A 24202-nucleotide genomic window follows, 5' to 3' on the forward strand; every position below is an offset into this window, starting at 1 on the left:
TTTTCCTCTAGGGGCGCTCAGGGTCATTAGTAAAATTGTCAGGCTTTTGTTCAAGTTAGTTGTTTCTTTTTTCTTTCTTTCTTTCTTTTTTTTTTTAATTTGTAACAGTATCCACTGTCCTTTCTTAGAATTCGGAGGGGGATGCCCAGACTCTGACCGAAGTGGATCTCTTCATCTCCACCCAGAGGATCAAGGTGTTAAATGCGGACACACAGGTAAGGTTTTAAAGACCATTGTTTAAAATCCTGTCATTAAACCCCTAACGTCCCACCTCTAATCGCAGGAGAACTTTCCCTCTGGGATGAGCTGAATGGCTGTCCCCAAGGACCATTGCTCCTCCGGACCTTGGGTCTTGAATGGGTTGTGGATTCTAGAGTAAGCTGCAGGGGACCGAGGAGCATCAGGCCGGGAAGATAAAGACGCCGGGGATGTAGGTGTGCTGGCTGCAGCTGAATTAAATAGACGAAATGAAGGGGAAGGAAAGCGGGATTCGGAAGCTGTGTGTGCTCACCGTCAGGATTCTAGAATGGCCTTCCTGAAACCTCTGTATGCCGGGTCCGGGGAATGGAGCTGGAGGGTGGAAATCCTGTGGCAGCCCTCTGCCCTCTGAATGGGTGGTCCTCCATCAGGGGGCCAGAGTCGGGGAGGGGGGGGCGCTGTCTGAAGATTTTCTACCTGTAAACCATGTGTTGTGGCCAGCGTCTTCTCATTTTTCCTGTGCTTTACACTGCTGTTGGTGGAAAAGACAGATCCATGAAGAGGAAGTGAGCCATGCAGGATATAAACGCCTATGAGCTGAGAAGGAGAAAGAGGGAAGGAGGCCAAGGGCAAGGGGTAGATGGAGGGAGGGGTCGGGAAGGCCTCAGGCAATGCTGTGTGCTTGAGGTTTGCTGAGAGGGAGGCCCCATTCACTCTGGGGCCAGATCTCCATTACTGGGCCTTTTTGAGGACGGCCAGATGCCGGGGTAATGACCCCTTTGCTTCTTTGTCATCATCGAGTAATCTGTGTGGTGTCACTGGATGTGTGGGTACCCCGTTCCCTCACACCCTTTTTCGCCTAAAGGTTTTAGCATCCAGTGATCATCTTGCTTGAGTTGGTTCGAACATTGGAAGTGCAAAATGGTGATTTTCTAATCATGTCACGCTCTCCACTTGTATTATCAGACCTCTCTCTATCTGTGCAGAAGACCTTTTGTTTCTTTCTCTCTCTCTCTCTCTCTTCACTGTGGACTGATGTTTATTTTTTAACTTGTGTTACCTCTGTTAACTTCCTTATTCTTTTTGGTGCTCCAGTGATCCCAAATTCAGCCGGCCAGAGACCTTTAAACTGGGTCCTGTGTGGTTTTAACATCTTCCCTCTAGTCTGTGCTCATGTCGTTGCTTTCTGAGACAGTGAGGTATTCTGAGCTCCTCTTACACTTGCCCTGCCCCAGACCTGGAATCAGCCATTTCTTCAGGGAGCCACACACAGCTCTTTTTAGTGTGGGGAATGACATACAGCAACAAAGACCTGCGTGCTGGCCGTGCTCAGCATTGTGGGCGCGTCGTTGCTCTTGGGCTCTTGCAACGAGCAGAGCTAGACAATACATGTGTTTTAGAAGGCTGTGAGTTCCTAGGTGCCCCTCCGTCTGGGAGGACAATGGCTCTACCCTGGACATGCAGGCAGAAATCAGGAAATGCTGAGGAGCCACCACCACTGTCCCCTCTCCAGTCCCCCTTTCTGAAAAGTGGCCCTTGTGGTTTTAAACCTAGCCTTGGCTAGAAAACAGCTCAGCTCCCAGAAGACAGACGTGGGGCAATACCTGCTGTAAAATGGATTCGTGAGGAAGAAAAGGGGCTTCAGAGGCTGCCGAAGCACCCAGTTTTCTTTTGTGCAAACAGCACAAATGCATAAAAGAACAACTGATTAGTTTCTCCGAGCCTTCTTGCGCAGCCTGTTAGGCAGGGGTCACGAGCAAGACGCTCAGTGGAGAGTCCTGTCAGACAACAAAAGCCATCAAGAGTAATGGACCTGCCAGGAGCCCAGGGAATTGAATGGCTACTGAGACCCATCCGTCAGTCAGAGGAGCTGCCTCAGTGTCCCCTGACCGGGGCCTGGGCTCTCTGGGAAGAACTTATCTGTGGAAAATGTTGGCCTTGGAGCCTTCCTTATCTGCTAGGGAGAAACACATGTCTTCCAGGGAAGGAACCCTTCTCCAGAGCCACAGACTACCTGTGATCAGGTGGGGACAGGCTTCACTGCCGGCAGCCTCCCTGCTCTCCCTCCAGCAGGGACCATGAGCTCCACCCCAACATCGTGCCTCCAAGAAGCAGTGGAAGAGTGCTGTAGGCTGAAGGTGAAGGCAGATTCACCTTGACTGTGAATCGCTCGCCTGAAATTCTGTGTTCACTGGAGCAGTGTATTCTCAACCAGGGGATACTTGGCAAAGGCTGGAAATATCTTTGGTTGTCACAGCTTAGGAAGGGGGAGATGCTACTGGCATCTAGTGGGTAGAGGCCAGGGATGCTACTGAACATCCTACAGTGTATGGGACAGCTCTTCACAATGAATGACCCACCCCAAACATCATCAGTGTCAAGTTTGAGAAGTTCTGAACCTGAGTGTTTTTTATTTTTATTTATTATTATTATTATTATTATTATTATTAACATTTATTCATTTTTGAGAGTGAGAGAGAGAGACAGAGCATGAGTCAGGGAGGGGCAGAGAGAGGGACAGTATCCGAAGCAGGCTTCAGGCTCCAAGTTGTCAGCACAGAGCCTGACGTGGGGCTCAAACTCACAAACTGCGAGATCATGACCTGAGCCAAAGTTGGACACTTAACCGACTGAGCCACCCAGGTGTTTCATTTGAGTGTTTTTTAATGGCTTGTTCTCCCTGACGTTTCCTAACGTGGACCCCTTCCTCTCTCTCCTGACAGGAAACCATGATGGACCATGCCTTGCGCACCATCTCCTATATCGCAGACATTGGGAACATCGTGGTGCTGATGGCCAGGCGCCGCATGCCCCGGTCGGCCTCTCAGGACTGCATTGAGACCACCCCCGGGGCCCAGGAGGGGAAGAAGCAGTACAAGATGATTTGCCACGTGTTCGAGTCTGAGGATGTAAGTAACTGCACAGGCGTGCCACACCCCTCTCCCAACAGCCCAGACTTCACCAGGGCTCCGGCATCCCAGGCTTTTTGGAAGCCAAGTCTCAGGTAGAAATCCCATGCACTGTAATTGATGTATTTTCTAACACTCAGAGTTTGCAGAGATGGTGAACACAGTTCTACTTCACTTCAGGGCTGTTTATAAATTGAACCATAGTTAAATAGGCTGGGGGCGGGGGGATTGGTGGCTAGCTATCTGAAGATATCCTTTAACAAAACCTTATCCTCCTAAAAGAGAATACTCCTTGACTTTTTTCTGTTGTTAAGATGCACATTTTCACATGTGGGGCTTGCACACAAGGAAGGCAGCATACGCGTCTGGGGAGTAGCTCTGCTTTCACTAGTGACCACTTCACATCATGATAAGTTGAAAAATAATTCTGAAGCTTAAATACTGCAGGCTCACGAGGAGACCATGAACCCTTTCACTCTTTCCTTCAATGGGATGAGAGCATCTTTCTGAGCCTGAAATTGGATAATAGGGATGGGAGAAGGGAGCCCAGGGCCAGGGGGTAACAGGAGAGAATGGGCCCGGGTCTCTCTGCTGCCCCCTGGCGGGAAGATCTTGTTGTGGCTGTTGCCAAAGTAGAATTTTTATTTTTTTTTTAACTTTTTTTTAATGTTTATTTATGAGAGACGGGGGGGGGGCGGGGGGGGGCTTGAGTGGGGGAGGGGCAGAGAGAGACATACACACAGAATCCGAAGTAGGTTCCAGGCTCTGAGCGGACAGCACAGAGCCCGATACGGGACTTGAACTTGTGAACTGCGAGATCATAATCTGAGCCGAAGTCAGACGCTTAACCAACGGAACCACCCAGGCACCCCCAAAGTAGAATTTTTAAAAAGCAATCTCTTCTCTGTGGACACTTGGCAAGGATCATTCTTGTTCACATATGGACTTGCAGGTCAGAAACCTGAAGCAGAGGGGAACGGCCCCCCAGTTTTTACATTTGGAGACTGTAGGGATGGAGGCAGCCATCTTTATTAAGAAGTTGAAGACAGCTAGAAGTGCTTTGCAGTAATGGCATACTGATTGGAGAAGAAATTTAAACACACCCACTGGTGCACACACATATTCTTTTCGCCACAATACAGGTATCCGTGGACACCTAATTGGGCACTTCTGTGTGACTCAGGGCTTGAGGATGTCATAGAGACTTGGGGGAGGGGTGGTTGGTGAAGATGGGCCCTTGGGAAGGGCTATGAGTGAAAGGCAGGGTAAGACAAGGAACAGGCCAGCAGTGGAGGGTGAATGGTCTGCTGGCACAGAAGTCATGAGGAGCAGGGGGCACAAAGGGGAGGTGGCCGCCCCTGTGGATGACTGTGGGCCAAGGGGTAGAGAAGGGATACTGCTGTCGGAGGGTGCTGCTGTGGCCCAGTGTTCAGTGCAAGGAGAGAAGGCTGAGGGCCAATAAAGGTGGGCATGAATAGGATTCCCAAGTGGTCCTTGAAGGAGGGAGGGGAAGGACCCACCCCCTGGGGTGTGTCCAGAGACGCTGAGCAGCTGCCCAGAGCGTATGTCCTGGATGGTGGCTCTGTCCAGGGGGGCTGCTGGGGATGAGTAAGGGATCTCTGAGGGTCTGGTGACAGTGGTGTGGGACACCTGCAGAAAACAGGAGTGGCAGTAAGGATACCAGGGCTCTTTCTGAGCCTCAGTTTCCCTCTAGAAACAGTTGCTCCTGGGCTGAGGCCAGTGTAGATGAGCCACACAAAGGAGTGCTGCAGGAGGTCAGTCACCTCTGGGCACCACCCTGCCAATGCCAGCCCCTGGCTGAGACCCCCTGCACTCCCCACCTTCCTGAGTGGGACTCCTGGCCTCACAGCATTGAGCACCCACAGGCCCAGGCTGTGAACTGGGGGGCAGGTGAGCCCCTTGTCTGAAGGGTTCCAAGCATGTCCCCCAGTCCAGCTGGGAGAGACACCAGGACACAGGGTGGATGGGGAAATAGGAGACTGCCACCAGCAGCTGGCTGGGAGATGCCAAGGGCTCCTGGATGGCACCCCAGGGAACCCACTGTCCCTAGGAGCTCCTATGGGTTGGGCTGGGGCACCCAGGCAGAACCCTAGGTGGATCCCAGGGCACTGGGCAGCCCTGCCAGACTATAAGTGCAGCTATGAAGGGAGTGTTGCTCTCAGACTCCCACCCTGTCAGGACCTCAGTCAGCTGGGGACAGACCTGGAGGCCTCGGGGCAACCAGCAGCAAGTCCTGAGACCCCAGGGGGGGCAGGACAGTTCCCAGGCTCCCTGTCCCCCCCCTACCCTCACCTTCTACCCTCTGGCCTTGGCTGCTGCTCTGCTGTTCTCGGATGTGCCTCTCCCGGGCTCCCCCCCCTCTGATCCACGCATGTCCAGGCTGGGGTGTCACTCAGTGGTCCCCAGGACACAGCATCTCTGCCTGGTCCACTCAAACAGCACTGCCAAAATACCAAAATACTGATCTTGGGAGTGGGCAGGGCTTACTCCAGTGAACATTGGCTTGTCCTTCCTGTAAACTGTTGAGGGCCCAGTGTAGGAGGGCAGTTCAATCTAGAATCTGCACCTATTTCAGGAAAGACTTCCACGCTCTGCCATTATTACCTAGCCCAGCCCACTTCGTTACAGAGACGTAGTCATTTGTGGCACTTAAATCATGCAGTGTGTAGAAGGAGGAAGGGATTTAGGCATTTAGGTCAAATCCTTTGTTTCCCAGTCCTGAGGTTTGCTGAGGGCACCCATGCAGAAGGCCCCCTTGATGGCTGTTGGGGAGGCAGGTGGTGGCAGGGGGTAGACCAGCACTGGGGTCCCCTCACTCCAGGGCTGGGGGAGGAGGCCCTGTGGTGGGCCAAGCCGCTGGGAGCCCTGTTGCTCTCCAGGGCCACACAGCTGTTAGTGTGCTTGGCATCCTTCTGGGAGCTCGGGGTTTAGCTCTTGCCACCCACCTGTCCCCCATCTGCACACTGGCTGGTGACAGGCAATGCCTGACAATGACTTTTCAATGTCCAGGGCTCTGCAGTGTCAGAGATTCAATAATGTCCACACAAGTGGTTCCCTGAAGTGGAAAGAAGTGATTTTCTCTGTGGGGTCTGTGCTGGTGTCCCTAGGTCTGATGCTTCTTATCGACCTCAGCCTGGAACAGCCACACCCCCCACCAGAACAGCTGAACACACACCTGCCTCCCCAGTTGCCATTGGGTTCAGTTGTTGAGGAGACATAAATGTTGGGGAGACAACTGACAGTCTCTGTGACACTCCCTGAAGAACACACCTCTAGTCTATTTTGGAAATAAGAGGGGTGGAAAGAAAATATAGGACAGTCACCAATGGAAGCAACAAAAATATGATATTTAGCAAACAATTCATAATTTTCTCAGACTTTTTGAAATTGTGCTTTGTTCTGGATGGTCTGGGACTTAAACAGCTCAGGTGGGAGCAGTCAGGATTGGTCCCTGACAGCAGATAGTCAGCCGACCAGGGGGCGTTAGTGGGAAGACAGCTATCACCAGAAGAGAGCCTACAATTAAAAAAAATTCTTTTTAATGTTTAGTTTTGCGAGAGAGACAGAGTGCAAGTCAGGGAAGGGCAGAGAGAGAGGGCGAGACACAGAATCTGAAGCAGGCTCCAGGCTCTGACCTGTCAACACAGAGCCCAGCGCAGGGCTTAAATCCTCGAACCATGAGATCATGACCTGAGCCAAACCAACTGAGCCACGAGGCACCCCTCTTTTTGTTGTTGTTGTTTATTTATTTATTCTGAGAGAAAAAGCAAGGGAGGGGCTGAGAGAGAGAGTCCCAAGCAGGCTTCACACTGTCAACACAGCTCAATGCGGGGCTCTAACTCCAGAAGAGCAAGATTATGACTTGAGCTGAAACTGAGAGTCGGATGCCTTACCCACGGGGCCGCTCGGGCGCCACCCCCCACTTGTTCCTTTAAGCCCGGACAGGGGTCCTTTGTAGGCTTCTGTGTGCACTCTGCCCCCAGCCCTGCCGCGGCCACTCTGCTCCAGGCAGCATGGAGCCTGTGCTGGTGTCTCCAGTGGGCTTCTCCCTGCCCACAGGCCCAGCTGATCGCACAGTCCATCGGCCAGGCCTTTAGCGTGGCCTACCAGGAGTTCCTGCGGGCTAACGGCATCAACCCAGAAGACCTGAGCCAGAAAGAGTACAGCGACATCATCAATACCCAGGAGATGTACAACGATGATCTCATCCACTTCTCGAACTCAGAGAACCGCAAGGAGGTGAGCCGCATGCACTCTCGGCAGGCCCCAGGCACCATGCTGCACTGGCCTCTGCCACCCACGTTGGGTCCCTGAAGAGCTGGGGCCAGCCGGCACTGCCCCACACCAGCTCACTGCCAGAGGACTGGAGCCCTGGAAGGGCTCCTCAAATCCCTGTCCTCACTGCAGAATGAAGTGTTGCCCAGAATGCTTGCTCCTGCCTTCAGAGCTGAGCGCTTGTGTGTGAAATGAGGTGTTGTTGTAACAAAGGAGCTGATTACAATCAGTCTTAATGACCTTGAAAATGTGCCTTTTAATGCTGCTATTATCATCTACTGGAGCTCAGCACCCAGGAGGTGTTTCTGAAAAGCATATGAGAAGCATCTTTAAAACAGGGAACTTGGGTGCTCTGCCCGGGGAGTTTCAAAGCTGCCAGGAGTGGAGGCCTCAGCAGGTTCCTGTGTGTGCTGTTGGGGGGCAGGGGTGGGGGGGCAGGGGGAGGGCCTTAGAAAGTTATCCTAAGACACAAGAGCAAATACCCTGGGGATGACCCATACCCTGACTGCTTGCAAATGAGTGGATGAATGACCCTTATTGTTTGTTGAATGAATAAATGACCCTGGCTGCTTGTTGAATGAGTGAATGAATGAATAATCAGACTGCTTATTGAATGATTGAATGAATGAATGATCCTGGCTTCTTGTGGAATGCATGAAGGGCAGCTTTCTGAGGAAGTGACCCTTGGGATGGATGGGACGTAGGACTTTTCTAGACAAGAGCAAGAGCCAGGGGCAGATATGAGGCCTGGAGTCTGAGAACATTCTTCTTGCCTCCTCCATGGGTATGTGGGAGGTGAGGAGAATGGGAGGCAGGATACTGGAGCCATGCTTGGGCCTGGGGGAGTCCATGCTGGGCATGGGCGGGAGGGAGTCTGCTCCTGGTTTCCAGGATTGTTGGGGGCACCCCAGGAGGGCTTGGGAGCCAGAGCTGGGTGAGGCTGGAGGGTAGGCGGGCAGGTCCCCGGCCCCCATCACGGACACCTCTCACTGCTGGTTTCCTTGCAGCTGCAGCTGGAGAAGCACAAGGGGGAGATCCTGGGCGTGGTGGTGGTGGAGTCAGGCTGGGGCTCCATCCTGCCTACAGTGATCCTGGCGAACATGATGAATGGCGGCCCAGCTGCCCGCTCAGGGAAGCTGAGCATCGGGGACCAGATCATGTCCATCAATGGCACCAGTCTGGTGGGGCTGCCCCTCGCCACCTGCCAGGGCATCATCAAGGTGCGCACACAGGGTCCCCTGCCTTGTTTTATTCTCACTGCATTGTAATCCCCCCTTGACACATGAGGAGACAGGTGCAGACAGACCCACCCAGTGATGTTGACCCCAAGACTACACCATATCACTGAAATCAGAGAAGGACCTGGGCTGCCCTTGGGGGTGAAAAGGGGATGTTTGGTTTCACTTATGCCAGTTCTGAGGGACACGGACCCCCGGCAAGGGCCGAGGACCCACAGATGCAAGGTGACCTGGTTTGCATGGGACTTTCTCAGGTTAACTCCAAGAGTCCCGTTTCCGGGGCATACTGAGAGGGATGGTTACCCTGCATGGGTGTGAGAGCCGGGAGGCTGCTCCTACCGTCTGACCTGTGAGCTTGGGCTTTTGGAAGATGCTGAGCTGCTGGCCCCTGCAGGGACTGGGGGGTCTTCACACCTAAACCAGGTCTCCAAGAGCCCCAGGACAGAAAGAACAGAGAGACCAGGAGGCCTGGCACAGCATTGCCTTTGCTCTGTCCAGGGTCTCCAGACGGTTCTGCCTGCTTGGGGGCCATCCTGTGGCCTTCTGTTTGTGGTCTGCCCCCAGCCCCTGTGGCTTGTTCCCTCCTCATCTGCTATGGTCTTGGTGCTGGAGGACACCGCTCTGCCCTCCCTTGTCAACCTGGGAGATAAAGGGCATTCTCAAGGCCCAAGCATCCCATGAGCCGGCTCTCAAAGCCAGCCCAGCAGAGCGTGTGCCTGATGAGTGACCACCTAGGAAGACAGATGATAGACACAGGAAAGGCTTCAGTCTGCAGTACCAGAGGTTTTGTCTGCCTGGAGCTTCTCTCCGAGGGCTGCAGTTCCTGAGGTACCTGGTCACCCAGGCTCTGATGGGGCTGTGCAGGGAGCAGGATGCCCACTATATCCAGGCAGCTCTGAGCAGCATCCAAGGCTCACGACTGGCCAGAGGAACAAGCTAAAACTGCAGCCACATTGAGGCCTGCCCCCCCCATCCTCACCTCACCCCCGCATTTAACCTCACAATAGGGGCCTGGGGTGCATCCTCTCTGGGGCCTGAGGTCACCCTTGGCTGCAGCTGGCCCAGTCTCTGTGTGGATGCTAGATCCCCCGGCTTACAGATTTTCACTGAGCTTGTCACTTCCTGACCCATCAGCAGTTTTGTCTGGAGGAAGGCTTCCCCATGGTCCTTCCAGACAGAAAGTGCTCCTCTGCATGCAGTGTGGGGAGGGCCCCTCCCGCGATCCTCGGAGGGTGACCCTGGTGCTGTGTCTTCGGTTGTGTACAGTGGTTCTCAGGGCCTGGCCTCCGGCTCCAGGAGCAGCACAGCAGAACACGGTGGGCCACGGCACCCGTTGCCACGTGGGAAAGCCAGTGGCCCCGTGTACAGGTAGCACAGAGGGACGTAGAGGCTGAGAGGTGACTGACCCACCAGGTCCAGGGGCCACCCCCCTGCCAGCCGACTCCTCCTCGGTCTAGGCCTGTGAGAGTGTGCTGGTAGGTGGTATCTAAGGCTCCCTCATGACCCCTTCCCCGCTCTGCAGGGTCTAAAGAACCAGACGCAGGTGAAACTCAACATCGTCAGCTGTCCGCCAGTCACCACGGTCCTCATCAAGCGGCCTGACCTCAAGTACCAGCTGGGCTTCAGTGTGCAGAACGGGATCGTGAGTCTTCCCTCTCCACCTTGGCCACCTCTGTTGTGCACATGTGGGCCCAGATTCAGGGGGTTGGGGGGTGGCCGCTCTCTACCCACTCTGTCCCTGGGACTGCTCCCATCTGATGGGACGGGCCCCGGCTGGTGGGCACAGTGGCCAGCAGCCAGGCCACACAGGGCAGTTTTCAGCAGCTCCCAGGGCAGGCCTGAGCCGGGAGGGAGGGCTGGCATGTGGCCTAGGAATGGGTCCTCAGGCCCTCCGTGAAGCATCCTTGTCCCTGTCATGGCTGTTCTCGGCAAACACCTGCTTTGGAGGAGAGGCAGGAGTTTTTTCCCCAGTGCAGTCTGGACACATACAGCCAATGGCAACATCTGACTCCCTGTGTTCAACAAACAGATATTCAATCGTTTGCTCGTTCATTCACCCACCCAGAGCCATTCGTGAGGTGTCTGCACCATGTCAGGCACTGAGGAAGCAGGAGGGTTTCCAGGAGGAGGTGATTCTGGGCTTGAGTGAGTGTTGGTCTGCCCAAACATTGCGTGTTCCTTAGGCCAAAGCTCTGGATTCAGAGTTCCCGCCTTTTGTTCAACTTGCGTTTGGCTGGTGTGAATCCATTTCCTTGGATATTCTTCCTGCAAAGGTCCTGGTGGGCAAAGACATGGCTGCAGATGGAGGATAGAAGAGGGGAGGCCAGTCATTTCCAGATTGCTTAAGGCAGCCCTGGTATTAAAGACCTGAGGAAGAGATTGTGCAGTAGGTGGTAGCAGTGTCAGGTGGTGGGGAGGATGTGTGTGCCCACCCGTGGCCACAGAGGAAACACCATGGGAGAACATCCTAGAAAGGCAACTGTAAATGAGTCACAGTTTTCCCTGTTGCTGTCTGGTGCAGAAATGTGGAGAGGTGCACAGGGCTGGGGAGAGTTACAGGGGTTGGGCGTAAGGCCCATTTCTGTCCCTTCCATGTTAGCACACACTTGCCACTATAACAAAGAGTCCCCAAATCTCGACACACTAACAGCCAATTTCTCATTCAGCACATAGTCCACTGTGGGAGGGGCCTTCGTTCGACAGAGCCACTCAGGAGCCCAGACTTTCCCTCACCTGGGTTTCGGTGGCCCCCACTAGCTGCTGTGCGTCTGCTTGGCACCTGCAGGAAGACAGGGACATGGGTGTGGCCCTTGCCATTTCTGACCACCCTCCCCGGCCAGACAGAACTCAGTCACTCACACCACAAAACACAGGGCAGGCTGGGAAGGTGGCCAACAGTGCCTATGACAAAGAAGGGAAGGGTGTGGGGCCATCTGGCCAATGTTGGCTGCACCTTCCTAGCTGTGTGGCCCCGGGTGAGTCACTTCTCTGGGCTTTCCTCAAAATGTGGTTGTGAAAGTAACTAAGAAAACCTATAAAGCACACCGAGACATTTTTTTCTGCAGAGAAAGGCCCCTTGGCACTTGCACCCAGGCATAGGTGCCCATATCTGCATCCCCTTTGAGACTTCTGTCCAGGACAGTGTGTCTGCCCCAGGAGCAGGCCAGTTGGTGGTCTGGCCTGGCCCTTCCCTGCCAACACCCTGCATACATAGGTGCCCTGGGCACAAATGGCTACCCCAGGGCCTCTGCAAAAAATTGACTGGGGTCTCTGCCTGTGGCTGCTGTGAACATTATGTGGATGGCATGGGCTCTGTGCTCAGGGAGGGGCTGAGAGTGGCCTTCTAGGGCCTACCTGAGTACCATTCTCCTGAGGAGCCTCCCTTCTGGGTTCCTGTCTGGTGGCTGAGGGAGCTGCCTGTTCTTGGGGACTATGAGCCCAGAACAAGCCTGATGCCCCTCCTCCCCACAAACACTTTCCCTTTCTTCAGCTTGTTTAATCAACAGCCTGGGGCGCCTGGGTGGCTCAGTTGGTTGAGCCTCCGACTTCAGCTCAGGTTGTGATCTCACAGTTCATGGGTTTGAGCCCCGCATCAGGCTCTGTGCTGACAGCTTGGAGTCTGGAGCCTGCTTCGGATTCTGTGTCTCCCTCTCTCTCTGCCCCTGTCCTCCTTGTGCTCTCGCTCTCTCTCTCTCTCTCTCTCAAAAATAAATAAACATTTAAAAAATCACAACAGCCCGAGGAGGAGCATGGGTATTGGCGAGGAGGTGGCTGCCTCACGGAGAGGTTTAGTAACTTGCCCTGGTCACACAGCTAGTGAGGCCATCTGGGACCATGGTGGAGGAGGCTGGGGATAGGGGGTTGGAAGGGGAGGGCCTCTTGTTTGCATTTGGTCAGTGGTGAATTAAGGCAAGCAGGAAAGTAAAGGGACACGTCCTTGGGGAAGTAGTGGTGAGGACAGATACGGGGGCTTGAGGTGAAGCATGAACCTTCTTTCTCAGAGACAGGGGCGAGGAGTAGCTGGGAAGAAGGCAGGTGACTGAGGAGGGATGAAGGTGGGTCTCTGCAGGTGGGGTTGGCCATGCCAGCTCCACATAAGTGGCTGGGAGGCTGAGGGCAGTGAGGAGAGCAGGGGGGCTTCTTGGAAGGTTTGGGAGGTGTGAGGCCCATCTACCAGGCAGCTGCCACCACAGCCACGGCTCAGCCACGTCAGTCATCTGTGGGGGCTGATGAGTGCCACAGGCTCCATCGCTCAGCAGGGGCCTTGTGGGAGGAGAGTGTTTGGGAGAACATTCTGGAGGCCTGAGGGTGCTGGCTATTCCTGACCAACGGCCTCCTCTGAGGACAGGAGAGCTATCCTTTACCCCTCACAGCATGCTCAGGTTGGAGTGGCTTCACCCAGCCTCCCCACAGCGGCCTGGCCTGGTAACTTTTCCCTCCATGTAGTGTCCTGCTGCCTTGCAGTACTGGAGCTCTCCCCTGGGTGGCACCTCTCTCATGACCACCAGCCTCCTGTCCCCAGGGCCAGTGAGGCTCTCAGATGTGCCCTTCTCCCCTCACCAAGCCCCACCAGGAGACCTGGCTCCAGCTGGCCTGGGGCAGCCACAAGGCAGCCGGTGTCCTCCAAGCAGGCCAGCTGTGACCAGGGAGTCCCTCAGCCTCCACAGCACCTGACCATAGCTGGGTGGATGGTGGCAGGATGCCTGGCTTGGGACCGGCATCAGTCAGCTCCTGCGCAGACCCATTGTGGTTTCCTGCCTTGATCACTACAGAAGTACTTCCTGCACCAGGTGGCAGTGGTTAATGTGCAAGGTAAGCAGTTAGCTGAAGGATGTCCCAGCACTGGGGCGTTTCAGTAAATCTCGGTGCTGTCCCATGAGAGGTGAGAGGGAGGGGTCCTCTGCACGGCTGTCAGTGTGCATGTGCACATATGTGTATGTGCATATGTGTGTGCTTGTACATGTGTGCACACGTGTGTTTGGGGGATGTGCTAGCCTGGGCTCTGGCCTCCTCCTGGAGCTTAGTGACCCTGTCTTTCTTCCAGAACGAGAGGCCCCATGTGGCTAAGAAGCTACATTATGTTGTAGAATCAGCCTCTCTCACCCCCTTTTCTTTAGCCCCAGCTGTCTCCTAGGACATCCGTTTTTTGTTTTGTTTTAATTGTGATAAAACTGATTATCATCTTTTAAAACACTGTTTATTTATTTTGAGAGAGAAAGAGAGAGGGAGGGAGAGAATCCCAAGCACACTCTGCCCTGTTAGCACAGAGCCTAGAGGGGTTCGATCCCATGAACCATAGGATCATGACGTGAGCTGAAATCAAGAGTTGGACGCTTAAGCAACTGAGCCCCCCAGGAGCCCCTCAATTATAATCTTACCCATTTTTAAGTGCTCAGTACATTCACACTGTTGGGCAGCCAATCTCAAGAGCTCTTCATCATGCAAAAGTGGAACTCTGCACCCACCAAACACTGACTTCTCATTCCTGCGCCCCCCCCCCCCCCCGCCCCTGGCTTCTGGCAGCCACCATTTTATCTTCTGCTTCTGTGAACTTGAATACTCCAGGTGCTTTATGGAAATAAGTGGGATCAGACAGCACTTGCCCTTTTGCAACTGGCCTATTTGACCCCCAGCATAATGTCCTCAGGGTTCATCCACCTCGTAGCATGTGTCAGAATTTCATTCCTTTTTAGGACTGAATGATACTCCATTGTAGGAATAGACCCCATGTGGTCTTCCACTCATCCATCAATGGACATTGATGGGTTTGGGTTGCCTCCACCTTTTGACTGTAGTGACTCATGCTGCTCTAAACATGGGAGTGCAGGACTTCCATTTTTCCAGTCTATCTAGTTTCATTGTTGCCAGTACTCGGAGGCCCCCTGGTCCATCTGTCTGGGGTGTCAATCCATCTGTCTGTCAGTTCTAGGAACCAGGAAATGGAGCCACAACCACAGGGCATCCCTGTGGAGCTGGTGTCTGCAAGGCTGGTCCAGTTAGGGAATGGCATTTTCTGTCACCATTTCACAGAGGACTAAGGGACAGGGAGGTGAAGTAACTTGCCCTCCACACTCCCAGCTGGAGCAGAGCAGGGATTGGGCCTGAGGCCAGCTGTTGGGAAGAGCAGACCCACACTCCCACTGCCCACCTTCCGACGCTTGTATGCAGTGGGAGGGTGTCAGGGGGAGCGTGTGCATGGATTTGACACCATTTACGAGCAGTGCAGGGGCCAATAAGTTTGTATCTAGGGCCCAGGGCATTAGTAACCAATGTAAGTGCTCCTGAAGCCTTGATTAGGGCTTCGGTGGTGGGCCAGCCAGTCTCTCCTCTGACTAGGACTGCAGGGACCATTGTGCCCGCTGACAGTGGTGTGCCACGCAGCCAAGTTCCCCTGAATCCTCTGGAAAAGTTTGCTGACATCTGAGTTAGTCTTGCACAAGTGCTTTTTCCATTTTCAGCTTCATTACACCCAGAGTACAGTGCATTAGTTTGCAGACAGGCCACGGATGACCCACTTAGCACTGTTTCTAAACGGATCCCTCCTCTCTCTTTCCACACCACCATTCAAGAAATCAAGATGTCTCCCACTGGGAGACACCAGCCTTCTCCCCCACAGAAGTGCACCCTGTGAAGTTGGAATGCCCCACACCCTGGTTCCTGTGGGCACCTCATTTGGGAAGGCTGGGACCAGTGTGTGTGTGTGCATGTGTGTGCTTGTGTGTGCACATGGCCTTCTCCTCAACACTTCCTGCTCCCTTCTGTCCTCTCCATCTGCCTGACCCCCAGATTCCAGCCGGGGTCACCTGCCAGGGTGGGGATCCATCCTCCTGGCAACTCCCTCTGAGGGTGCAGAGCTGTTTTCTCCTCCCTCTTCACCTTCTGTCCTGAATCTCTGTGACTATGGAGGAAGCTGCCACCAGGGATTGAAGATTGCACCTTCTCTGGTGTGTCTCCTTCTCTGCTGTGGCCGGGAGCAAACTGGGTGCTTCTTGGTAAGGCTGGGAAGTGAACCAGGTCACCCCGAAGCACCTTCTTCAGGATCTTCAGAGAAACAGTTACAGTGGGGACAAAATGCCCTTAAATCATTTGGGAGGGGGGAAGAAAAGAATAGAAGTTACTCCTTAATTCTTGTATGGAGAATTTGGGCAGTCAGGCAGGCAGGGAGCTCCCCGTTTCTGGAAAATGGGTGGCCACGGCTCACCCTGCTTCTCTTCTTCTGCCTACCCCCCGGTTGAGCCTGGACTGTACCGAGTGCTCAGGTTCCAATACTGTGACCAGCTCTGGGCAGGAGTCCAGTTGCCTGGGCAGTGGTGGCCTGGGACTGTGACATCAGTCTGTATATATGTCCTCTACCAGAAAGACAGGGACCCTGAAGGTTGGGAGGGACCCACTGTTTAAGTTGGTTTAGAAAGGCCTGTGGCATTAGTGACAAGACAGGATCCACAAAACAAATGACAGATAGGAATCATGCATGTGGTGCCAGGGCCAGCCTGTGGTCAGTGGCCTTGTAAGCCTATGGTGGCCTTAAAAAGTTGCCATGCCAGGTCCTAAGGGAGGGAAGGGGAGGCAGGCAAGTGGGGGAGAGCTGTCCTGTTTAAGGGGATGGTCATCCCCCCAGCAACCTTGGAAATCAGAGGGCCCAGCTGAATGAGCAGGACTGGCAAGGGATTGGATGAGGAGTTGGCCTAACAAAGGCAGGGGTCCTTGGGATGAGGGCAGGGGGTGTGTACCACAAGGCATGGAGGAGAGTCTTGGGTCATGTAGAGCCTTGCTATGGAATGAAAAGAACAGTGAGTCAGGAAGAAGGGCTTGGCTGTCCCCCTGCATCTTCCACCACCTGTGGTTATGCCTCCTGCTGGCAGGTTGGCCCTTGACCTCTTAGGGTGCTGACCAGAATGACCCTTCCTGACTCTGGGTTGGGGTTCCCTGCCTTTTCAAGTCTAAAGATGCCCAAAAATGTCACAAAATCCTCAATGAGATGAAAGCTGTTTTGGTAGTGTTTCCTGATTAAGGAAAGCAGACCATGAGGATAAAGGGCCACTGTGAATTCCGTGAGGCCTTTAGATGATGTGGGTGGCCCCTGGGCACTCTGGGGACAGGGTTCTGGCAGCCTAGGCCTCTGCTGCCTGGCTCAGTCTCCAGCACGGGTGGTGGGGTGCAGCCTTCCAGGGCTTCTGAGATAATGCTGAGGAAGGGGCAGCCGGGGTCTAGGCAGTGCCAGCCGCAGTGCCTGTGGTCAGGTGCCAGGGTGGGTTAGGCAGGAGAGACCTCCGGTGGCCAGCAGACTCTCAGGAAGCCTCAGCTCCAGGGTCCCTGCTGTTGGACCCCTGAGTTGGGTCCTTGGAAAGTGTGGTGGAGAGGCACCTGGAGTCCTCTCTGACCCCGCCTGCCTCCGCATCTCCAGGACTTGGGCACTGCTCCTGTGGAGCCATCAGGGTGCAGCTGGCCCCCCTCCTCTCCCTGAGCCAGCAGCTCCCATCTGGGACCTGCTGCCCTCTCTGTGTTGTCTGGGTGGGCGTCCGCCTTTCTGATGCCACCATCTTTAGGGAATCCCCAAGTGGGTGGATTTCACAAAACTTAGGGCCCTCATCATTTCCCCCAGCTCTTTCTGTTTGTTGGCTCGTGAATTCATCACCTCCTCTTGAGGTGGGAACAGTGATTTCTTCAGTTCAAAGAGGAGCAGAGTGTGGCTGGTGGAGAATCTTGTAGGATGTGCTTCAACTGCACACACACTACCAGTACGCTACACTCCCCTGACCCAGGAACAGAGGCTCTGGGATGGCTGAGGGGGCAGAGCCACTGTAGGGAATCTGAGGGCCTGCAAGGGTCTCCCACAGGCCAAGCTGTTGACTTTATTGTTTTTAGCCTATTCCAAATCATAAATGTGCCCGTTGGTGAGTCAGCAGATTGCATACATAAGCAGTTGTCCTGTGGGTTTCTTTTTCTGCGTGATTAATTTCCCTGCTTCCGTGTTTGGGGACAGCAGTGAGCTCCTTGTGGGCATGGTGAGGACTTTCATGCTGACCTGATGCGTGTCTGCTTAGATCTGCAGCCTCATGAGAGGGGGCATCGCAGAGCGAGGAGGCGTCCGAGTCGGCCACCGCATCATTGAGATCAACGGGCAGAGTGTAGTGGCCACAGCCCATGAGAAGATAGTCCAGGCTCTTTCTAACTCAGTTGGAGAGGTAAGGCCATGCCTGTCACTTTGCTGGAGTCAGAACCTGAGTCCAAGGCCATCTGGGCCCTACATTTCCATGACTGACATCTGTGCCCCAAGTGGGGTATGTGAGGTGCTCAGGAAAGCCACTGGTTCCCCCCGCCCAGGAATACCTGCCCTCTTAGGAGAGCCATCCTTGCTGGAATCTTGGAGCGTGTCTGTGCTAGTCATGTGCTTCCACCTTGACCTGTGTGACCCACCCCCTCTCTAGGGAGCCCTGGGCACCCACTGAGCTGCTGGGCTGGGCCTCTCACCCAGGGAGTACCTGTGACGAGGCTGAACGGCTGCATTTGGCTGCTCACTCTGGCTCTGTTTGTGCAGCCAACAGGAGGGCAAAGGTGGCTGACGCCTTTTCTAGAACTGGATGTGCATGCTCAGTCTGGGAGCTCTTCCTTCTGCAGGACCCCTGCCCTTCCAGGGCATGAGGCTCTGGCCACCCCGGAAGTGGGGTCACTGCTCCGCCTGCTTCCTGCCGTCTTCCCATCCACAGAGCAGGCCAGCCGTGGCTGATGCACCCTTTCCTGCTTCTCTGGCTTTAACCTTCCTCCTCTTCTACTTCTTTCTGGCATCGGAGCAATGCCAGCCTGAGGTGGACGGGGGTAGGAGGAGAGGGGCACAGTTTTCCTCAAGGAGTTCACAGGTGAACAGGGTAATTTGGGGTGAGAAGTAAGGTGTTCAGAGTATGTGAAATGGAAGGAGGCCTCACCCAGCACGAGTGTGTCTGGTGGGTCGGAAGAGGGGTCTGTTGCAAAGGGGCCCGTGCTGGGTGGGAGTTTGCATTTAATTCTGAGGGCTGTTGGGCCTCTCAGGCTCTGTGGCCATGTGGGGAAGAGTGTGGCTTCCATTTTGGTAGCCACTGGGGGTAAAGCTTAGTCCCTGGGTGGATGCTGTTTCTGAGGGGGTTTCTGACCACAATTCCTGAGGTCTGCTCGGTTTTTTGTGAAACTACCAGGCTGGGGGAGGAATCCTATTTTCCCATAGATTGATGGTGGCTGATGGCTGGCTCTCAAAAGGGAGAGGGGGCCAGGTTGGCACCATTAGTGTCCTTTTTTACAAAGGGCTTCCCAGGAAGGAAAATCTGATGTTTGAAATGGCCACCCCACTGGGGCGATCAGCCTCAACACCTATGAAGAAGCCAGTGGCGTGAAGGAGAAATGTTTTCAGCTCTTCAGACCTGAGATGAATTGATATTCAAAGAGGCACAAAAGGGGCCAAGAGTGTGGCTAGGAGACTGAAGTATCTGCCTGTGTTTTCCACCATCCCTGAGCACATTTGGAAAATTAGTTCCTCGATAACAAGACTTGACGTTTGGGGTGGGTTTCAGATTGAGGAATTACACAGAATATTCTTCTGGTGGAAAAAGCCATGCTGGGCGTGGTGGATGCACTAAAATCTAAATTGATCAAACATATCCTGGGGGCAGGGACAAGCAGGGGGCAGGTGACACTGTAAAAGCCATCTGCACAACTGGCTTCTCTGGGTTGGTCACCCAAGGGCCTGAGACCTGGTTGCTTGAGGAAGGGCAGCCCCCGGGAAGGCCACACCATGCGCCATCCCCCCCTGCCCTAGGTCACCTCTTGCTGGGCACCCAGGAGAGTGAAGCCAGTGGCACCTGTGCCAGCCACACCTCCCAGAGCCCCCAAGGCCTGAGCCTGGCACAGCCCTGGGCTGGCCCTGCTGGAGCAGAAACCACCTTTTCTGTGCATCCATTGGTCTCATTCTTCTTCCCAGTGCCCTCACAGGATTTGGGGGGATGTGCCCCACAAGGGCAGTCTCCCTGGGAGGCCATCTTGTGCCTTGCTTGTGCCCCCCCAGGCCCCCTTGGATCCAGGGAGGGAGGCCAGGCCCCCAAAGGCTCATTTGCTAACTGAACCCCAAAGGATGGAGGGGCCCGAGGTCCCTGGCCCTCCTCCATATATTCTCAGACCCCGGAACCCTCACTTTTCCCTGGCTGCGTGGGAAGGGCTTCAGAGGCCTGGGAACCCCCCAGCCTGCCTCCAGCTGAGTGGGCAAATCATAGTCACAATTAAAAATCTGATTTTTTGCCCCTCTGCTGTCAGCTTGAGCTGCAGAAAAAACTAGCACTTGAGCTTGTGTGAAACCCTCTGAAGACCCGGATGAGGAGGTCCAGTAAGAGTATACAGTGTCAGGAAATGCTTTCTAAACCTTCATTGACGACGTCATTTTGCCTGCACTCTGAAAGCTGGTACTTTGCACAGAAAACCCTCAGGGGGTTTCTGCAGCCAGCCAGTTCCTGGAGTGTTTGTTCTCACTTGATTGCATCAGGGGGAGGAGAGAGGCCTTCAAGGGGAGGGGAGAGCCGGGAGCAGCGAGAGTCTGTTCAGCCCCTGTCTCTTTGACAGATCCACATGAAGACCATGCCTGCGGCCATGTTCAGGCTCCTCACGGGCCAGGAGACCCCGTTGTACATCTAGGCCCACCCAGCCTGCACCGCCCAGCCCACCTGGGTTCAGAGGAGCTGGACGGCTGGACCCAGGACTTGACCCCTGACCCCACAGCCCACCCAAGGACACTGGCTTCTCTGAAGGGTGTGCCCTCACGACCCACTTTTTCTTTTTTTTTTTTTGGACAAAAAGGGGTATCTTTTCATCCAAGGAGAGTCACAGGAACCAATCTGTGTAGAACAGTCAAGTGTTTTGCCGCATTCTGACCCGTTTCCTCACTGCGACGGACAAGGGTGTTTGTCTGTAGCTCTGTGTGGTGTGGAGTATGTCTTTCCTCCCTGAAGCCGTGGAGAGCGGACGTGGGCGCTTGCGGACACGGCCGTGGAGGGGCCCCGCGAGGACAGCAAGCTCTGGGGGGCCAGTGACCGTCCCTTCTGCCCGCCCCTCCCCCCGTCTGGGGGCCCGGGGTGCCTCGGGGGAGGGCACCCTGACAGTCCCGAACAGCCCCGAATGGGCCGATTCTGCCGCTGCGGCCGGCTCTCGGGGTGTGACTTGTAAGTGACGTCTGGGAACATGTGATTGTATTTAAAGAGGAGGGAGACGTTCCTGAGTTAAATAAAAGATGATGGCTACAACACAGAAACTCCATATTTATTTAGATAATCTCACGGTTTTGACTTTGACAAGCCATTCTTCAGACTCCAGGGTTTTCAGATGACCGGTCGCCATGCCTGCCGCTCCTGTCCTCCCCTCGAGGCCACCCCTTCCCCCCCAGACCCCACCTGCCGGGACACACTGGCTCCTTCTCCCAGGGACGGGGGGCACAGCTTCTGCCCTCTATTTAAAAATCTCTGTCTACACACACGCATTCACACACGAGCTCCCTCCCCCACCCCCCAAAACCAAAACCACCCTGGGAATCTCTGCCATTCCAGGGGCAGCCAGCGGTGAGCGCAGATCACTGGGCGAGCCAGGCGTCACCGCGAGAAGTATTACAGCGTGTGTAAATACGGTGAAACGTAGTCTAGTTCAGTTCCTTCGAGGTCAATGTTAACCGACGTCATTTTGTCTGGAAGTCTCTTTTTTTGGCCCAGGCCTTGAAGAATACACTGTGACTTAAGAAGCCTTACCATGCAGTAACTAAAGCTTTAGGATTACTGTATTCAAGGAGTGACCTGTGTGTTGCATGCAGCCGACCTTAGGAAGACTCGCTAATATCACTAATAAACTGAAGTCATAATAAAAAAGCTGTGTGCGTGGCTGGTTTGTCAACTGAGAAATGGATGCCCAGCTTCCCTCAACCTCAACACCTCACAGCACGGCTCTACAACGGTGCCATGTGCTGACGGCATCCCCTTCCAGGCCGGGGCCTCCGGGGACCCTTTCCAGTGAGGTTGGAGAGGTAGGTGCTCCAAGCACCAGGTGTCAGGCCGGGCTGGCCGTGCAGTGACTACAGGGTCAGTGACGGAGACAGGTCACCAGGTCTGCCGGCCCATCCCATCCCAGGGAGGACACGGGCTGCTAATTTAATAAGGGAGAGAAACCTTTGGCTTCTCTTGGTTTAAATTTCAGTGATCTCCAGAAGAGGTGAGTTGTGAGTCCATGTGTGTATGGACCACACATCCCAGTGGTGTCTGCTTACCTCTAGGGTCTTTTGTGGCCTGTCCCCTGGCATGGGGAGGCAGGGGTCAACATAGGCTTTGGTCAGAAGGCCTGGTGATGGGTGTTCCCCTGTTGATCTGGGGAACCTGGCCTGGTAGGACCCACCTCTCTCTGCTGACAAGCGATCTACTCTCCATGCTGTGAGCTACTGATGAGGCTCTTCACATCTAGCCAGAAATGTCCCATGCCCTTGGAGCTGGAGGGAAAGGGTGTCAGCTCAGGAGAGCCAGGGGTATGTGGTTGTGTTGTCCAAGACAAGGCAGGGGAACAGACTCTGGAGAGGAAATCTGTGGGCAGATGATACGGGGGGTGGGGGTCCCACCAAATGATACACATAAAAAGTTCAGATTGAAAGAGATCTCTGAGCTAGTGGCATGCATTCCTCCTGGAACCCTCGGATGTCACATGCACAGACGGAGGGGCAGCTCTGGGCCAGCACTGGCGGTACCTACATGTGTGCAGTCACCTGCCCTCTGCCCCCTCACCCCTGCCCTTCTCTGGAAGGATATTGGGAGACCCGGGCGGCCACGGATGCCTCACGCTCCCTGCTGCCTCCTCAAGATCCTTCAGAGGCACACGTGGGCTCTCTGCCTCTGTCCCAATTAGATCCAGAGACACAGAGGCCAGAAATAGTTTTTATTAAAACACTGATCATTATGAAAACACCTTGAGGTACATTAAATAAATACAACCTTCAAGTTGTACAAACAGGTCTCCTGTGGCTTGAAAACAATTTCCTATAAATTCTGCCTAATAGCAGCATCTGTGAATCAATACAGCTGAGGGGGGGAGGGGAAACACATCCATCTGAAATAAGCTTTCTGTTACACGGTTTGTTACAAGCATTTAATTTGCATTGTCACCAGCTGAAGGAGACTAAGTCCTTGTGAAGGATGAGCCCCGCTTGTTTGCCACAGAGATGGGGTCCAGAGCTTCCCCCACCTCGGTGTTCTTTTGGCCCCCAGGCAAATGGCAGTGTCTGGACAGGCTGTGGCCCCACGCCAAGCTGACCTCCTTTGGGTGGTGGGGAAAAGGCAGGGAGAGTGCCCAGGACCCAGGCCTTCGCAGGTGGGGGTCCCATGCCTTAGCTTTCTGGCACAGCCCGTCAAGCTCTTCCCTGGCCTGCTGATGCTTTAACAAGAGGGGTAGGAGAGGGTGCACCAGCGAGGGAAGGAAAACAGCTTTCCCCCTGGCCATGCACCCACGTGGTCTGGGCTTGGGGCGCTTGCTGCTGGGGCTCTTGGCTCTCACATGCTGCTGAGCAGAGCAGGGTCTTGGGTACTGGAACTGGCGAGTAGGGTCCCTGGCTCATTCCTGGTGGCTCTAACTGGTACTCCTCTCTTCCCGGGACCTTTGCTGGAAGCCAGGACCCAGGGCCCCGCCAGAGCCCATGTGGGCCAGCTGGGGCCCTGAACGAATGGGCAGAAGGTTCTAGCTGAGTGGTATAAAATTGGGTACAGTTTCCTCAATCGCAAGATAGAGTTACTATGAGAGCAAATGCAAAACTTAGCATGAAAGGATGAGAGAAGGGCAGAGCCCTTGAGAATGTCCAGGCCTCTGGACTTCGGGCCAGAGCGCCCACTTGTACCCACATGGAGACAGAGGCTGCAGCAAGAGACCCAGATGGCGGAGAAAACAGTGCCCCGCCGCAGGGAGGAGAAGCAAAAGCCACAGAACAGCAGGGCAGGCTCCCAGTGGCCGCTCACAATGGCTGCATAATACTGATGCCCCAGCTCCAGCCCAGAGGTGGGAGCGGGAAGGAAAGGGGCTGGCCTCAGACTGCAGGCTTAGGACTCAGCCCAGGGACACTGCTGTGTGCAGGCCCCCAGGCTCAAGTGTGGGCCCCCACATGCAGGTGGAAACCCCTGCAGCTTGCTAGGCTCTGGCTCCCCACCCCAGAGACACTGAAAATGCCCTGAATTCAGAGGCCAGGGCATCGACAGCCATGGACGCTTTGCTGGCAGGCTCAGGGGAGACTATTTGGAAAAACCATCAATTAACTGTACCTGTGAAGGGATTTGCTTTGAGGGACTTCAAGAGCCCTCAGCTGAGAAAAATTAGAGAAGGGATTTCCCATTTTATAGTCTGGATAAAGTGCTCATAATTCATCTCTGGGGTTTTCCGATGGAAACGTTCCGGTTGGCATCAAAAGGCCTTGATGGGTATTTTTTCAGCTCTCTCGCCTCACCCAGAGGTGAGGGAGGCAATGGCCAAGACCATCACTGAAGCAGAGTGTTCGAAGCTGACTGTCCCTGAAGGCTTCCTGCACCTCAGTTC

General features: G+C 54.5%; 1 protein-coding gene across 1 annotated transcript in view; it reads left to right on the forward strand.

Annotated features, from left to right (window-relative positions):
- Positions 1-21510, forward strand: part of APBA2 (amyloid beta precursor protein binding family A member 2) — a 223780-nt gene extending 202270 nt beyond the window's left edge. The window contains exons 7-13 of the mRNA XM_047086754.1: positions 129-215; positions 2922-3107; positions 7188-7367; positions 8411-8623; positions 10164-10283; positions 17686-17826; positions 20222-21510. Of these exons, the coding sequence (XP_046942710.1) occupies positions 129-215; positions 2922-3107; positions 7188-7367; positions 8411-8623; positions 10164-10283; positions 17686-17826; positions 20222-20293 (999 nt within the window). The 3' untranslated portion in view covers positions 20294-21510. The remainder of the gene's footprint in view (positions 1-128; positions 216-2921; positions 3108-7187; positions 7368-8410; positions 8624-10163; positions 10284-17685; positions 17827-20221) is intronic.
- Positions 21511-24202: the final 2692 nt, after the last annotated feature.

This window comes from Lynx rufus, unplaced genomic scaffold, assembly GCF_022079265.1.
Source record: "Lynx rufus isolate CCGP_SWC_20201006 ecotype Redwood Valley unplaced genomic scaffold, mLynRuf1.p SCAF_21, whole genome shotgun sequence".
In the NCBI taxonomy this organism is placed as follows: domain Eukaryota; kingdom Metazoa; phylum Chordata; class Mammalia; order Carnivora; family Felidae; genus Lynx; species Lynx rufus.